The sequence below is a fragment of the Polypterus senegalus genome, chromosome 11, assembly GCF_016835505.1.
Source record: "Polypterus senegalus isolate Bchr_013 chromosome 11, ASM1683550v1, whole genome shotgun sequence".
Classification (NCBI taxonomy): domain Eukaryota; kingdom Metazoa; phylum Chordata; class Cladistia; order Polypteriformes; family Polypteridae; genus Polypterus; species Polypterus senegalus.
In genome coordinates, this window is record NC_053164.1 from 13,442,774 (window position 1) to 13,460,714 (window position 17,941).

General features: G+C 40.2%; 1 protein-coding gene across 1 annotated transcript in view; it reads right to left on the minus strand.

Annotated features, from left to right (window-relative positions):
- si:ch211-195m9.3 overlaps positions 1-17,941 on the minus strand; it is a 103,489-nt gene that overhangs the window by 75,873 nt on the left and 9,675 nt on the right. Inside the window, exon 4 of the mRNA XM_039768061.1 lies at positions 4,572-4,756. Within this exon, the coding sequence (XP_039623995.1) occupies positions 4,572-4,756 (185 nt within the window). The remainder of the gene's footprint in view (positions 1-4,571; positions 4,757-17,941) is intronic.

Below are 17,941 nucleotides of genomic sequence, written 5' to 3' on the forward strand. Positions count from 1 at the left end.
TGAACATATTAAGGATTTATTTCTGAAACTTTCTTGCCTTGTTTTAGATTTTGCCTTCAGATGATGATTCTGGACTTGTTTGCTTTGGATTGGTTTTAAGGTAGCTTCTTTTTCATTTACTTTTGCCCCTTTGAGAATTTCATTGTATGTTTCAGTTACTTTTGTGTCTAATAGAGCTTCTGTTTTATACACAAGCCAGGTATTTACGATAATCATCCAACTTGTAGGGCATTTTTTAATATATATTGGGACATTTCTTTATATTTTGAACTATTAAGTCAAGGGTTTCCAACTTTGGGCCTAGTAAGACTGAACCTCTCATGTTTATTATCTTGGGTAAGCTGGTCTCGGATGAGTCTCTTCTGGGTTGACCACGGAGATTTCTGGCCTTTCTTTAAGCAAAAGAAGATTAAGAGGAGACATGATTGAAGTGTTTAAAATGATGAAGGGAATTAGTACAGTGGATCGAGACTTGTATTTTAAAATGAGTTCATCAAGAACACGGGGACACAGTTGGAAACTTGTTAAGAGTAAATTTCACACAAACATTAGGAAGTTTTTCTTTACACAAAGAACGATAGACACTTGGAATAAGCTACCAAGTAGTGTGGTAGACAGTAAGACGTTAGGGACTTTCAAAACTCTACTTGATGTTTTCTTGGAGGAAACAAGTGGATAGGACTGGCGAGCTTTGTTGGGCTGAATGGCCTGTTCTCATCTAGAATGTTCTAATGTAAACTTTTTTTTTTGGAGACCTCAACTCCTTTTCACCTTGTTCAAATTTCCCTATCACAACAAAATGAAAATTGAACGAACCAAGTGTCCGGAGGTGAATACAGATGTTTGGCTAGAAATATTAGCAAGACAATTTATTTAGTAGACTGGAAAAAAGATGCTGACAAAAAGGCTAAAAAGGGTCAAAAACTGCGTAGAAGCTGCTCCATAACCAAAGTCAAAAAGAATTGTACAAGTTGAAACCAGAGATTCTAAGTAGTGAAGGATATTTTTCCCAGTTGATTCTGGGGTTCATCAGCGGTGTGTTCTTGCTCCTACTCTGTTCAGTGCATGCATGGACTGGGTGTTGGGTAGGGTCGTGGGGTCCAGCAGCTGCGGGGCATCTGTTGGCAAAGAATGATTCACTGATCTTGACTTTGCTGACGATGCTGTGATCTTCGCGGAGTCAATGGAGGCTCTGATCAGGCCACTCGAGAGACTTAGCGAGGAGTCTGAGTGTATGGGCTTGCAAGTGTCCTGGATAAAAAACAAGATCCAGGCCTTTAATGACCTCTTGGGCACAGCCATCAACAGTGTGTCTGTCTGCGGAGCGAGTGTTGACCTTGTCGAGAGATTTACTTACCTCGGGAGTGACATTCATGTCTCTGGTGACTTCCTGTGAAGTCAGTAGATGGATTGGGAGAGCACGAGGAGTCATGAGGTTGTTGGAAAGGGGTGTATGATGCTCCTGATATCTATGCAAAAGGACTAAGGTCTAAGTCTTTAGAGTCCTGGTGCTTCCTGTCTTGTTATATGGTTGTGAAACATGGATGCTATCCAGTGATTTAGATGAAGACTGGACTCCTTCGGTACTGTGTCTCTTTGGAGAATCCTTGGGTACCACTGGTTTGACTTTGTGTTGAATGAGAAGTTGCTCATGTAGTCCCGAATGAGGCACGTTACCTGCATTGTGAGGGAGCATCAGTTACGGCCATGTGGCGTGATTCCCTGAAGTTGATCCATCTTGTAGGATCCTCATTGTTGAGGACCAAAGTGGCTGGACCAGACCAATGGGACGCCCACATAACACCTGGCTGTGGTAGATTGATGGCCATTTCCAGAGGGTGGGACTGGACAATGTGTCTGCCTGGGGAGTTGCCAACCAGGATCCCAAGCTGCTTCGTCATGTGGTGTGTGCGGCAACGTGGTATACCAGTGCATACTCCCCAACCTGACCTGACCTCACCTGATCCACAGCCTCGGATAAAGATATGACTTTTTGAGTAACTTTTAACACAGTTGAACCATTAGTGAGAGGACACAGCCTCTGAACGTATGCCCTTAGATACAGTGGAGCTTCCCTAACAACCAATGAACAAGACAGTGCCAATTGCCACCAAACAAAATAGCAGCAATAATTGTAAAATTGAAATAATAAAACCAAATATAGTTTCTAATAAAAAAAATCATAAAAGGTTCATAAACGGCAACTATAAAATACACCAAAATAAAGAATGAAATCTCAAAATTTGAGGAAGGAGAAGGCAGAAAACTTTAAATACTTGTACATAGTCCAGGCTAACACCAGGTTCAGTGATAAAAACTGTGGGCCCCTTTCTCTAGTTGTGTTTTCTACTGTATTTAAACCTTGTGGTAGCTCCTTGGTCTGTATTGGTTGATTGTTATTTGTCAGAGATAATGCTGATGGTCGATACAGTATGTTATTGTTTGTTGCTCTATAAAATCATTGAGGTCCACCTCACTGCTGGTACTGCACAGGAGGTTGAGCGCACATCTTGTGAACAATGTCATCTGTTCTTTTCACATCAGCAAAATCCAGACTAGTGTCACGAGGATAGTCTCAGTTCAAATGAACCCATGGCTAGGATTTTTGTGATTGCATGTGGCTAAGGAAGGCCACCCAATTTTTTGTTATTGTGGGTAATTTGTATTTGTGTTTCATGATTGAATGCAAAGCATTTGTCGGATACTCTGTCTTTCCAAAATTGCCAACTCTTCGTTCAAACAACACTAATCTGAATGTAAATTATTGCTGCGTATCTACTCGGCTAGTATCAATAAATTGGGAGTAGTTTAGCATAAGTCACAAAAACAGTCACAAAAAGACCAACAAGAGGGAGGGTCAATCGAACTTTGGTTTGTAGAAACAATAAGGGCAGAAAAAGAAACTTTATGAAGGTTTACGTTCACAAAAAAGATTTGTAGATCAAATACACTCCAAAGAACACAAAAGGCTCAGTAAAGGAGTTGCCTTAACACAACAGGCAAACCACTAGCAAACATGTCCCAATGAACACAAATCTAGAAAGAAGTCAAGAAGCAGACCAAGAGGTCAAACAAGAAAAAATCTGGAGAATCAACAATAAACACAGGTAGTACTCACAAGAAAACTCACCAAAGCCACATTCAATGTACATTCAATGAACCCCAATGGACTATATGTTCCCTCAGCCTTTAGAGGGTTGAGGCTGTTGTGATTTTGTACAATTACATAAATGTAATAAATGAAAATGTAAACACAGATGATACCCAGATGATCGTTCAAATATGCTGTGTACTAAGTATGCGCGCGCTGATAATTCTTTTAGACTGTACTTATAAAATGTAATGCAGTAGAATAGAGTCATTTCATCTGTGTGCTACCTATGTCTATATTTTCATTTTTATATTAATGTAACTGTACAAAAATTCAACAGAGGTCGTTCCCTTCACTGTGATGGACAGGTGGCCCCACTTCCTGGGTAAATCATCCATAAAACACAAGGAGCAAGGTAATACAGGTATGGGTACTTAGAAATAAAATTATAAAGACTAACAAAAACAAACAATAATGCAAATAATCAATAAAAGTGATAACATTAATATAAGCAAAAGCATAAAAAATGTAATCAAACTGGAATTTGAACCTCATCTAGTGGTGGGGGTTGGAATATCCTTGGCTGAAACATAACAGCTAGTATAATGAAGTTATTAGTTTACATCAGAAGTCCTATGCAAACAGTGTAAATGACTATGGGCATGTGATTCATTAATGTACTTTTAATATCTTTAGGTTGGTTCTGGCTGGTGAACAAGTTTGGAGGGGGGGGTTCCCAATGTCTTGTCAGGCCCTGGGGCCCATGGATTTGGGATCCATCCTTACCTGTAAAATGTTATATGAAGTAAAAACAACATTTTCAAACTTGCTCAATCCAGTTTAGGGTAACTAGGTAATGGCCCTTGTGACAGATGGCCATAGAGACCATATTAAAGTCATTATCTTCCCCAAGACACTGGAGGGTAGCCCATTCAAAGCCGGTTGCTACAGCACCATGGATCCCCGCAGGGCATGTTGGGAATTGTAGTTTGGAGCAGCCCTGTTGGGCGCCGCCAGGGGGTGCTGCAGGTGCAGCTGAATCCTTGGAGGAACCACTTCCATCACACCTGAAAGTGCAATCAGAAGAAGACCGAGAAACACCTGGTGCACTTCCAAGTGCACTATAATATGAGCCACCTCACCACCAGTCAGGGAGCCAGAGTTGGGAGGTGGAGGACAAAGCTTGTGAGGAGGAGTGGAGGCAAAAGAGAAAGCAAAAGAGAGACAAAGAAGAAAGGACTGCGTATTATATCTTTGGTGCTTTGTACTGTGCTGTGTAGTGGGGAGCAAAAGAAAAATGCTCCCCCAATTAAATAAAATTGTGTTATTGGGAAAGACTTGTGTGTCTCATCGTGTCTATGCTGGGGTTTGGGGAGCTGTACGCCCCCTGGTGGTTCACACCCATAAAGCACAGAGTTACATGTCATTTAGTGGGAATCTTTAACAACAATACAAATATTAAGCACTGTTCATATGTTACCTTCACAACAGATGGCGCTAAGCTTATTATAAGGTGAACCCCGGCAGCACTTCAATTCAACGCCCTTGATGACTGTACCCTCACAGCAGCTTTCAAGGTCAGGGTGAAACAAATGATTCCCGCAGCAAGACATGCCGGGCTTCCCTCTGATGATGCGCCCATCCTCACAACACACATGGCTTGCCCTGAAAGAGAAGAAAACATTGAAATGAAAGGAAATGAAATTAGACGTCTTAACAATATGAGTTGATAAGCTCAAAAATGTTGTCAATTCTGACTTTTCCTTTTCAACAACAGAATTTCTATGCCTGTTTTTATTGACCAGGATATTTTTTGTATTAATGTCTAATTTATGATTCATTTTGTTAATTGTTGGTGTTTCCTCTTTTCATGTAATATTCATGTGTTTTATTATTTGATACTATCCATCCATCCATCCATTTATTATCCAACCCGCTATATCCTAACTACAGGGTCATGGGGGTCTACTGGAGCCAATCCCAGTCAGCACAGGGTGCAAGGCAGGAAACAAACCCCGGACAGGGCGCCAGCCCACCGCAGGGCACACTCAACCACACACCAAGCACACACTAGAGACAATTTAGAATCACCAATGCACCTAACCTGCATGTCTTTGGACTGTGGGAGGAAACCGGAGTACCCGGAGGAAACCCACACAGACACGGGGAGAACATGCAAACTCCATGCATACTAGGCAGCAGCGTACCCACTGTGCCACCGTGCCACCTCTTTGATACTACTGTATATGTTTATTTTTTGTTATAGGGACAATTTAGACATTCTTCATGTTTTCTTAGTTTTTGGATTGTTATATATGCACTCCTTTTCTAAATAAACAAATAAATGTCACATTTTAATGACACCAATCATTCATACTTATTTTGCATATTACTATTAACTGTTCACCATAAACAGCCAAATTATAACTCCAACAAGTAACAAACGAAGAAATATCGATTTTGACACATAAATCAATTGGTACTTTTAAAATTTCACTATTAACTATCTGCAGAATTACTACTTACTTTATGGCGCAAACAACAAACTAAACAAATAAATATCAAATTTTGGCACATATTCTTTCGTCAAACAGTCTATCATTTTTATATGTCACTTCATGCAATAATAAAAGTCAATTTAAAGAAAGGAAGAAACAAATTATTATATATTTTAATTATATCAATCATTCATCTTATTCTGCATATTACTATTACATGTGCGCCATTAAAAGTCTTGTGATGGGTGGCCATGGTCATTACCTGGATGGAAGGACCAGGGGAGAGAGCATCAGGCAGGCACTACCTCCCCTGGGATGCTAGAGGGCAGCCCTCCTGGGCAGCTGTGGCACCACGGATTCCCACAGGGCATTCGGGGACTTGGAGTTTGGTACAGCTCTGTTGGGTTCCATAGGAGCCACCAGGGGGAGCTGTAGAATCATATGATGGATTTCCACCACACCTGGGAGTGGTTCCAGGTAATTCTGATGAACCATGTGGAGAACTTCCAGACACTGAATAAAAAGAACCACCTCACTCCAGTCTTGGAGGAGAGGAGAGGAGAGGAAGAAGAAGAAGACAACGACGAAGAAGAATTGAAGAGACTGAGCATCGTGTGCTTGTCTGTATTAAGGTGGGGAGTGAGGGAAAAGCGCTGCCCCATGAATGTCTGACTTTGGACTTGTGATTCTGTGCCTGTTTGTGTCTGGGTTTCTGTACGCCCCCGGTATTTCAAAACCTCTAACATCAAACAAGCAAATAAATAAATAAATAAATATTTGTCTTATCACATCAAGCATTCATCAATCAGTCGTAATATTACATTTTGACACACACCTCTCATTCAGTCCTTTTTTTATGTCTTGTGGGATATGGCTGGCCCTTCATCCCGGCCAACACCCCCAGGCCGCCATGTGGAGCCCTTCTTGCAACATAGAGGTGCCCCGAGTTCCAGCAGGGCATCATGGACAGTGGAGTTTATCATCACAGCCCTGCTGAATACCATGGGGACCTCCAGGGGATGCTGCAGGGAGGAGCAGGGACTGCTATTTTCTCTATAACCCAGAAGTACATCAACAGGCACAGCGACAGAGGAAATTACATACTTCAAGGATGAAGAAGAAGAGTTTTCACCCAACCCGGAAGTGCTGCATAATCACGTCAGAAGCACTTCCAGGTCATGAACTATAAAGGACTCTGGGAAATCCCAGACGAGTGAGCTGAGTCGGGAGGAAGGGTGGCAACGTGTCTGGGAGTGGAGGATTGTTTATGGATTATTGATTATTGTGTATATTTATGAATATTGTGGAGTGGAGGGTGCTTGCTGCACATTATTATTATAAAATAAATTATAATTGAACTTTTATCTGGTGTCTGGTCTGAGGGTTCAAGGGGACAACAGCACCCCATATCTGTCACAGTCTCTATTAACTATATGCAACATTAACCACTTATGCACGAGGTGTCCCACCTGTCGCCATATTTCAAATCTTTTTCTGTACATTGTAGCAAGCCCACAAGTCAATCAAAGCAAGGATGTTATTTTTACGTACCCAAAGGTGTCTTCTTTCAAATAAATCATAAATTTCCATGTTGTCTGCTCTCTTTAATTGTTAAAAAATTATGCAATTTGCACACATATACCCCAAGACAAGGACAGCGTCACAGCTGAGTTAGTCTGCTTTGATCAGATTTCCCACCTAAGTCAAGCCACACACACTCTTAAAAACAGTGGTTCTTTAATGGCCCTTTATTGTTCTTTGCTGGACTGTGTAGTTCCTCGTCAAAATATTGCTTGACAAGGCACCATTTCGTTCTCCACTGTTTAAACTAAAGGCACCAGAGTGGTTCTTTAGGTGCCATATGGTATCCAGTTTTGGTTCCCAAACATCCCATCCACTTGAAGGTTCCAGAAAGAACTTGTGTGTATTTAGATCTGTAGCTCCATACAGTAAAAGAAGCTGCTGCTTCATCACCTGAGGCCACAGGTCCGTCACGCCACCGACCCTCTGCAGTCCGCATACCAGGAGAAGGTGGGAGCGGAGGATGCCATCATCTATATGCTACACCGATCCCTCTCCCACCTGGACAGAGGCAGTGGTGCTGTAAGAATTATGTTTTTGGACTTCTCTAGCGCCTTCAACACCATCCAACCTCTGCTCCTTAGAGACAAGCTGACTGAGATGGGAGTAGACTCACACCTGGTGGCATGGATCGTGGACTATCTTACAGACAGACCTCAATATGTGCGTCTTGGGAACTGCAGGTCTGACATTGTGTGCCGCAATACAGGGGCACCGCAGGGGACTGTACTTTCTCCGGTCCTGTTCAATCTATATACATCAGACTTCCAATATGACTCGGAGTCCTGCCACGTGCAAAAGTTCGCTGATGACACTGCTATTGTGGGCTGCATCAGGTGTGGGCAGGGGGAGGAGTACAGAAAGTTAATTAAAGACTTTGTTAAACGGTGCGACTCAAACCACTTACATCTTAACACCAGCAAGACCAAGGAGCTGGTGGTGGATTTTAGGAGGCCCAGGCCCCTCATGGACCCTGTGATCATCAGAGGTGACTGTGTGCAGAGGGTGCAGACCTATAAATATCTGGGAGTGCAGCTGGATGACAAATTGGACTGGACTGCCAATACTGATGCTCTATGTAAGAAAGGTCAGAGCAGACTATACTTTCTGAAAAGGTTGGCATCCTTCAACATCTGCAGTAAGATGCTGCAGATGTTCTACCAGACGGTTGTGGCGAGTGCCCTCTTCTACGCGGTGGTGTGCTGGGGTGGCAGCATAAAGATGAAAGACGCCTCACGCCTGGACAAACTTGCTAAGAAGGCAGGTTCTATTGTAGGAGTAAAGTTGGACAGTTTAACATCTGTGGCAGAGCGACGGGCACTAAACAAACTCCTGTCAATCATGAAGAATCCACTGCATCCACTGAACAGTGTCATCTCCAGGTAGAGGAGTAGCTTCAGTGACAGACTTTTGTCACCGTCCTGCTCCACTGACAGACTGAGGAGATCGTTCCTCCCCCACACTATGCGACTCTTCAATTCCACCCGGGGGAGTAAATGCTAAAATTAATTTTATTTAAATTTTTTCATTTTATTACTATTTAATTTAATATTGTTTCTTTGTATCAGTATACTGCTGCTGGATTATGTGAATTTCCCCTTGGGATTAATAAAGTATCTATCTATCTATCTATCTATCTATCTATCTATCTATCTATCTATCTATCTATCTATCTATCTATCTATCTATCTATCTATCTATCTATCTGTCTATCTATCTAAATAACCACAAACAGATGGTAACAGATTTGTGAAATACCAGTAAGTAATACCAACTTTCTATACATGGAACCCTTCCCAGAATGAAATGGTGATTTGTCAAGCAAAAGTTCTATGAGGAACTACACGGCCGAGTAAAGAACCATTATTTTTAATATTGTGGGATGGGTCATTTGCATATGAAGTTGAATGTTTGTACTTTGGAAAACTTCATAATGTGTAGGGAAAAAAGGTGAAATTTACCTAGGATGAGACACTAACAGATCAAGAACAACTGGACTTAACCTGAGTTATTGTATACAGTGAGTATTTCGCAAATCTGTCGACATCTGTTTATGGTTATTTACTGTGTGGAGCCTATTAGAGATGTAAATAATTATAGGTTCTTTCTGAAATCTTCATGTGGATGGGTATTTTGGGCATCAAAAATGGTTTCCCTACGGCACAGCTCGAAAGAACCACTCTGGCATCTTCATTTTACAGTAAGAATATACAGTGGAGAGCTGAGGTTCAGTGCATTCTAATGATGTTTGGTTAGTTGCCTGTCATTAGTCATTTGCACTAGCTATGTGTAAATGGTAATAAATATGGTGCGGTATCAGTGCATGCTCCTAATCTTTCTCTCTCTTTCTCTTTATTTCTCTCTCTCTCACTCTCTATGTTACCGCTCATCTTCTCACATCTTTACACATCGTTACGCTTGAGTCACCTTCTGAGCAAAGTTTTGACTTTACTGAGAACGGCATGAGAGATGAAGGACTTGAGGCTACGCTTGATTTGTAAGTACTGCTTACAGCATACAGTTTTACAGTTTTAAGTATCTTGGGCTCAAATGCCATACACAGACGTTGACTGCTGCCCATTTTCCCAGTGTTAGTTTTCTGAGCAGGGCTCATTCAGTTTCAATTTCAGAGTACACACAATGTTTCATATTAATTGTTTTTATGCTGCACTTTTACGCTTCTCAAACTTACATGTGAAGACAACAAACATAATAAACAAATGCAATTACAAAAGGGGAAAAAAATCAAATAGTGGTTATGGAATCAGGGAGGTTGAAGGGGGCTCAATTAGAAATGGGATTAAAAGGTTGGGTTTGCAAGGATGTGTTGATCCCTTTGGTGGCATCACGTGGAAAAAGTGGTGTCATGTGTTGACGAGCCGGCGACGGCCTCCTGCGACTCAAAAGTGGCTGACAATCACTGGCTTAGGTGTATCTGTCTCTGTATGATGAACCCTGTGCCCAGTTCTACTACCAAAGGCATTGTGTCCACCCCAGTAACCCAGCACTGGAAGCAGCTGACATGATAACGCATGTATGTACAGTATGTGTATTCTTAAACATAACGGAGCCAGAGCGGTTCTTCAGAGCAATGCCATAGGGGAATCATTGTTGGTTCCTAAAAGGCCCATCCACGTGAAGGTTCCAGAAAAATTATTTTATTTAGATCCGTACACTGTAAAAAATAAATCTTGCATGTGTGAAAGATAATAATAAAAAATAGCTACAATAACTATACGCAAAATAATTATTACTTTAATTAATAAAAATGGGTTTTACTCTATTTATTGCTTATTAAATTCTAAATCAAAAATTAAGAATAATGTTAACTTATTATTTTGTCTTAAAATGTAAACATTTTTTATAACGTATTCTAAGTAAAAAAAACTATACTGTGAATTGAACACATTTAAGTTAAGTTAAATTTCTAGACACGGCACTTCCTCTCACATCGATTCTTGGTCTTTACAACAACACATTCAGCTGTAACTCTTATATCTTATAGAGCTATTTTACTGCGAATGTGTAAGTATGAAGCATATTAATTTCGTAATAAATAACTAGTATTTCACTTCATATAGTTACAGACATAAGTGTTTGTTGTTTTCATAAAACCTTTCCCTTCATCTGGGAAGCATGGCGAGCAAGGTAGCGTCTTTCTAACAGCCTCCCTTGTTGGTTTGCTTTAAAATCAAGCACATTTCTCAGATACTTATGTATGTTCATATTTTTTATTTTTTTTATAGTTTAAAACTTTTATTTTACATAGAAAAAGAAAATGACACTTTGAGATAAGTTTGAGAATGATATGGCGTTTGTCCTAAACTACGACCTGTAAACAACATTAAAAGACATTTGCCTAACCGTCACGGTATTATTTGACCTCTTATTTAATTAGTGTTCTACTAATTAAATTGCACCACCACCATCTACTTAAAGCACTGTTATGTTTCAACAATGATGGATAGATTAAAAGCCAGAAGTCTGTATGACCATCAACATCAAGTGACGCCGTGAGAACCCTAACTACAAAGAGGACTGTTTCATTTATGTTAGGTAGAATGTCCAGAGTGGACTGGGTGGTCCTGTGGCCTGGAACCCCTGCAGATTTTATTTTTTTTCTCCACCCGTCTGGAGATTTTTCTGTTTTTTCTGTCCACCCTGGCCATCGGACCTTACTCCTTTTCTATGTTAACTAATGTTGTCTTTTTTTAATTTCTTATTTTGTCTTTTATTTTTCTTTTCTTTAGTATGTAAAGCACCTTGAGCTACTTTTTGTATGAAAATGTGCTATAGAAATAAATGTTGTTGTTGTTGTATAGGTAATGTATTTTCTGGTTAATTTTTAACACTATTTAGCGATGTTTGATTTCCTACGTCCTATTTTATTTCAGGATTTTCGCTATCGCATACCTACTCAAAGCTTCATGATGCTCCAACAATGATGGACGGATTTAAAGGCAGAAGTCTACGTGACCATCATCATCATCAAGCCCTTCCGTGAGAATCCTAAATCCAAAGAGGACTGTTTCATTTATGTTAGGTAGAATGCCCAGAGGGGACTGGTCAGGTGGTCTCATGGTCTGGAATCCCTACAGATTTTATTTTTTCTCCAGCCGTCTGGAGTTTTTTTGTTTTTTCTGTCCCCCCTGGCCATTGAACCTTACTCTTATTCGATGTTAATTAATGTTGATTTATTTTGTCTTATAATTGTGTCTTTCATTTTTCTATTCTTTAATATGTAAAGCACTTTGAGCTACTGTTTGTATGAATTATTGTGCTATATAAATAAATGTTGTTGTTGTATAGGTAATTTATTTTCTGGTTTATTTTTAACACTGTGATTTATTTAGCGATGTTTGATTTCTCGCGTCCTATTTTATTTCAGGATTTTCACTATCGCATACTGAAAAGTAGTGGAAAAGGCGGCCATTCATTTAAGCGGATATGTTGGCGTCAATTCAGGAAGTGTTTGAAGAGCGGCATCTGCCTCAGGATTTCACTCTTTCACTCTCTGCGTTTCCTTCCCGTTCACCACTCATTCCTGGGACATTAATTGATTGAGATACACTTTTTGAAGAAGGTTTAAAAAAAGAAAAGAACATTTTCATTGACATTTGAATGTCAGTAATTTAGTAAAAATTATCCTCAGACATTTGATTTAATTTTCCTTTGAAAATATAACTCCATTGTTGTGACTATCTGTGTTTATTCAAATAAATAAAGATATACGGATTTTTAGCATGTATTTGTTATATAGTCATTACTGTCCAGCGTTGCATTATTTCTCATTTTTTTAGAGTACTGTAATTCAAATGAAAATCAAAGTAAAATAAAACCATTTTTGCCACTACTTATATTTAATCAAACTCATTTATTTTTGGTAATTTTGAGTAAATTAATAAATTAACTTTACTCAATCGTGCAGTATATTAAATCTACTCAAAAATATTGCCTGTAATTTGTTGCCTTATTTTTTTAAGTACTTTTAACACATTATTTTTTACACTGTTAAAAGGCTTCATATATCATGATTAAATGATAACAGATGTGTGAAATACCAATGGCTCGGGACTTTTAGAGGACTCTTGCTCCAGGTTGTCTTAATCTGTCTTAATCTGTTCTTTAGGTGGCACTGTACAATACATTGAAGATCTCCACTTTTATTCTAAATATTAGATAGCTTATAAAGCACAAAGAACCAGCTTCATCTGCAAATAAAACTTCCCAGAATAAAATGGTTGTTTTTTTTTTTTTCAAGAAACATGGTTCAGTAAAGAAAAAAGCAACAACAAAAAGAAAACTAAATAACGTACTAAAGGTGTTGGGCAACTGCACCGGAAGGCGTGAGAATACGGGTGAACTGAAGCACAAAAGGTAAGCTTCCTCAGTGTTGAGTGGTAAATGGAAACTGAACTAGGATGAAAAAATAATTCAAAGTAAAGCTTTGGGTGAGTACAGTAGTCTGTGGTGGGCTGGCACCCTGCCTTGTGCCCCGTGTTGGCTGACCCCCGTGACCCTGTAGTTAGGATATACAGTGCGTCCGGAAAGTATTCACAGCGCATCGCTTTTCCCACATTTTGTTATGTTACAGCCTTATTCCAAAATGGATTAAATCCATTTTTATCCTCAGAATTCTGCACACAACACCCCATAATGACAATGTGAAAAAAGTTTACTTGAGGTTTTTGCAGATTTATTAAAAATTAAAAAAACGGAAAAATCACATGTCCATAAGTATTCACAGCCTTTGCTCAATACTTTGTTGATACACCTTTGGCAGCAATTACAGCCTCAAGTCTTTTTGAATATGATGCCACAAGCTTGGCACACCTATCCTTGGCCAGTTTCGCCCATTCCTCTTTGCAGCACCTCTCAAGCTCCATCAGGTTTGATGGGAAGCGTCGGTGCACAGCCATTTTAAGATCTCTCCAGAGATGTTCAATCGAATTCAAGTCTGGGCTCTGGCTGGGCCACTCAAGGACATTCACAGAGTTGTCCTGAAGCCACTCCTTTGATATCTTGGCTGTGTGCTTAGGGTCGTTGTCCTGCTGAAAGATGAACCGTCGCCCCAGTCTGAGGTCAAGAGCGCTCTGGAGCAGGTTTTCATCCAGGATGTTTCTGTACATTGCTGCTGTCATCTTTCCCTTTATCCTGACTAGTCTCCCAGTTCCTGCTGCTGAAAAACATCCCCACAGCATGATGCTGCCACCACCATGCTTCACTGTAGGGATGGTATTGGTCTGGTGATGAGTGGTGTCTGGTTTCCTCCAAACGTGACACCTGGCATTCACACCAAAGAGTTCAATCTTTGTCTGATCAGACCAGAGAATTTTGTTTCTCATGGTCTGAGAGTCCTTCAGGTGCCTTCTGGCAAACTCCAGGCGGGCTGCCATGTGCCTTTTACTAAGGAGTGGCTTCTGTCTGGCCACTCTACCATACAGGCCTGATTGGTGGATTTCTGCAGAGTTGGTTGTCCTTCCGGTAGGTTCTCCTCTCTCCACAGAGGACCTCTGGAGCTCTGACAGAGTGATCATCAGGTTCTTGGCCACCTCCCTGACTAAGGCCCTTCTCCCCCGATCGCTCAGTTTAGATGGTCGGCCAGCTCTAGGAAGAGTCCTGGTGGTTTCAAACTTCTTCCACTTACGGATGATGGAGGCCACTGTGCTCATTGGGACCTTCAAAGCAACAGAAATTTTTCTGTAACCTTGCCCAGATTTGTGCCTCGAGACAATCCTGTCTCAGAGGTCTACAGACAATTCCTTTGACTTCATGCTTGGTTTGTGCTCTGACATGAACTGTCAACTGTGGGACCTTCTATAGACAGGTGTGTGCCTTTCCAAATCATGTCCAATCAACTGAATTTACCACAGGTGGACTCCAATTAAGCTGCAGAAACATCTCAAGGATGATCAGGGGAAACAGTATGCACAATTAGATGCTCAATGCTGCCATGATTTGATGCTCAATTTGGAGCTTCATGGCAAAGGCTGTGAATACTTATGTACACGTGATTTCTCAGTTTTTTTATTTTTATTAAATTTGCAAAAACCTCAAGTAAACTTTTTTCACTTTGTCATTATGGGGTGTTGTGTGTAGAATTCTGAGGAAAAAATTTAATTTAATCCATTTTGGAATAAGGCTGTAACAACAAAATGTGGAAAAAGTGATGCGCTGTGAATACTTTCCGGATGCACTGTGGCGGGTTGAATAATGGATGGATGGATGGAGTATAGTAGTTATACATATGTAGTTATAAATTGTTTACTTGTTGCTTCAGAGATAAAGTGATGTGTGTACAAAAATCTGCTGTACTTGCTAACTGCTTAAAATGGGGACACCTTGTGCCAAACAGTTGAACTTGTCAGTGCTATGGGATATGCCATCTAAACTTGACACAATGATAGCTGACAGGCTGAAACATAGATGCAGGGTTGTGCATCATAAAATCTCTTGGTTATATACTGTAAAGTCCAGTTTTTTGTTTGTTTTTAGAGAGAAATCCTAAAGCACTAAAATGTTTGTGCTTTATTTAGTTGATACCAAGTACGTGCCACCAGGGGAGTCACCATGAAAAGTAAAAAAAAACTAATAATAACATAAAACAAAAGTTTCCACTAGTCTGGGCTATAAGTTTGTTTTCTGTATGATTCCAATCATTTTAATACTTTTTATAGTCAAAATCACTGAATTGTCACATTTCCTGTTCAAATACAGTTGGATAACATGAGGTGCGGCAGCAACGAGCATCACCTTGCCTCGGACTGCGCTCTCCCCGGGGTTGATGCCTGCAATTGGCGCGTGCTTATTGCTGTCTCTCTGTATGTCACCAATATAATGTTTGCAGACATGTTTATCATACACCCTGACTTTCCATAGTCTGGCTAATATCTTTAATGAATGTGTGTGACATATTTAGTCTTGCTGATCGGACACAAAACCACAGCGAAAAGGCACAAGTTGAGTGAGGCAGGCAGTACCGTGCTGCACCGAAGGGGGCGCCTGTGAGCCTGACTGGTGCTTTTTGCTGCTGTTCTTCTGCACAGAGGCGCTGATAAGTTAGCGAGATCAGAAAGTCAAATGAACTTAAGTGGTCCATTTATTTTTATATTTTTGTTCCGACTGACTACCAAAATGGAAGATTAAGATTTTTAAAAATAAAAATAAAGAGGTCTTTTACAAGAAAGTGACGGAGATTTTTGTGCAGAAGGATTGGCGCACGGACTTCATTTAAGTCCATAAACGGTTTTCAATTTTATAAAAGAAAAATGGGATCAGACTAATAAAAAACAATCCAATATTTAAAAACTACATTTTGACCTTAAATTAAATATTCTTTTGTTTTGTACAGTCTGTATTAAAATCGCTGCGGTGGGTTGGCACCCTGCCCAGGATTGGTTCCTGCCTTGTGCCCTGTGTTGGCTGGGATTGGCTCCAGCAGACCCCCGTGACCCTGTGTTCGGATTCAGCGGGTTAGAAAATGGATGGATGGATGTATTAAAATCGATTAAGCGTCAGAATTTAAAGCTTTTAAAAACAACTAAATATTTCAATTATGGTCAAAATTGAAATCCGTTGTTTTGCTACAGTACTCAGTACTTTCATTTGTGTTAAATGTATGAATTGTGGAATATTGCAATGGCAAATTAAGAAGACATGGAGGGTGAGGAGCAAATGCATTCTCTCCGCTCTCTTTGGCCGCTATAAACGTAATGTTCTTTCTTAGTCAAATATGAACCTTACCTGTGTGTGTGTGTGTAAAGAATGAGATGACATATGAAACATAACCAGTAGTCAATGTTCAGGCTGCCAATTGCATAGTGAATAAGCTACTCTTTTGTTCTCATTTATTTGTAAATGACTCTGAAGGACTCAGTGCCTCACCAGCCATGACTTTCACTGCACGTCACTGGTTGATATTGGTGTGAAGAAAGGTTTTTAATCATATAAATCAGCGTTTTTCAACCAGTGGTGCGCTGTGAGAGCTACCCAGGTGTACCCTGAAAATAATAATGTAGCTCACCTGGCTCTGAATCTGAGATGGGAAAGCTCCGCAGGTGGCCGAGAATTGTCTGAGGAGGACAGAGCTTACCTGGGAAGCTGGCATTAAAGCAGCTCTGTGATTGCTGTGTTGCAAACACGGCACTTTGAGCACTTAGGACTTGTCACCTGAGAGTATGGTAGCCACGTTATTGGATGGATAGCGGGCATATGATTTGCCACTGAGGCAGAGAGAGGTGAGCGAAGTGATGAAGCAGCAGGGAGATGCCACCAAAGTACTCACTAAGTGCCGAGCGTACGAGTGCTGATCTGGGATGTGCTTTCTTTGATAGCCCTGCCCTTCAGACAGTTGATCACGTGTACGAGATATCGCATCTCTGTGATTATTAGACCAGTGGTGTGCCTTGGGATGTTTTTGGTTACAAAAAGTGTGCCACTGCATAAGAGGTTGGGATAAATCAATATCCAAACTTTCTTTTAAAATTTTGAAGTGTTGTACTACTTTTCATCTAGTTGCTGCTCTTTTATTACAATAAATAAGTAATAGCCGTTTGTTGTGTTGGTGGGTGGTTATGCAATTTAGGAGCTATGATGCCAAAGCCACAAGGAGTTAAAAGTCTATCTAAATAAGGAAACAAACAGACAAGCAAATAAAAATCACATTCTGAGCTTGTCCATTCAGTCATCTTTTTATGTATAGGGTGGTCAAGATCTAATTATGCAATTTTCATGACGCTATAACTTATTAAGTTTATTACATAGAAAATCACCCGAAAAATCCCAGACCATCAAGAAGTGTGCGAACTGACGACATGAAGAATCGTCTTCACGCCGAACTGGAATCATCCTAGTGATCTGGATCTGCATAATTAGATCTGGACCACCCCGTATTCACTGTTAACTGTGCACTATCAAAATCCACTTGATAGATCAATCCAGCAATCAAATTAAGAAATACATTTTTTATCACATTAATCATTCACCAATCAGTCATAATATGAAATGTTGACACATAGCAATCATTCAATCCTTTTTAGACGTCACAGTTAACTATATGCAGCATGAACTATCCATTTACAGTAAGCAACAAGTAAAATAATTATAATGTAATTATGATCACTTTTTCAGTAGTTGAAGTGGAAAAAGGAAGAGGCGGCACTCCAGGTGTTTCAGGGGGTTGAAATGCCGTGTGGTTGGGATGGCGGTGTTAGACGTCCAAGTCAATATTTTATATCATCATTATTAATCGTGTACCATCAGGGGCCACTTT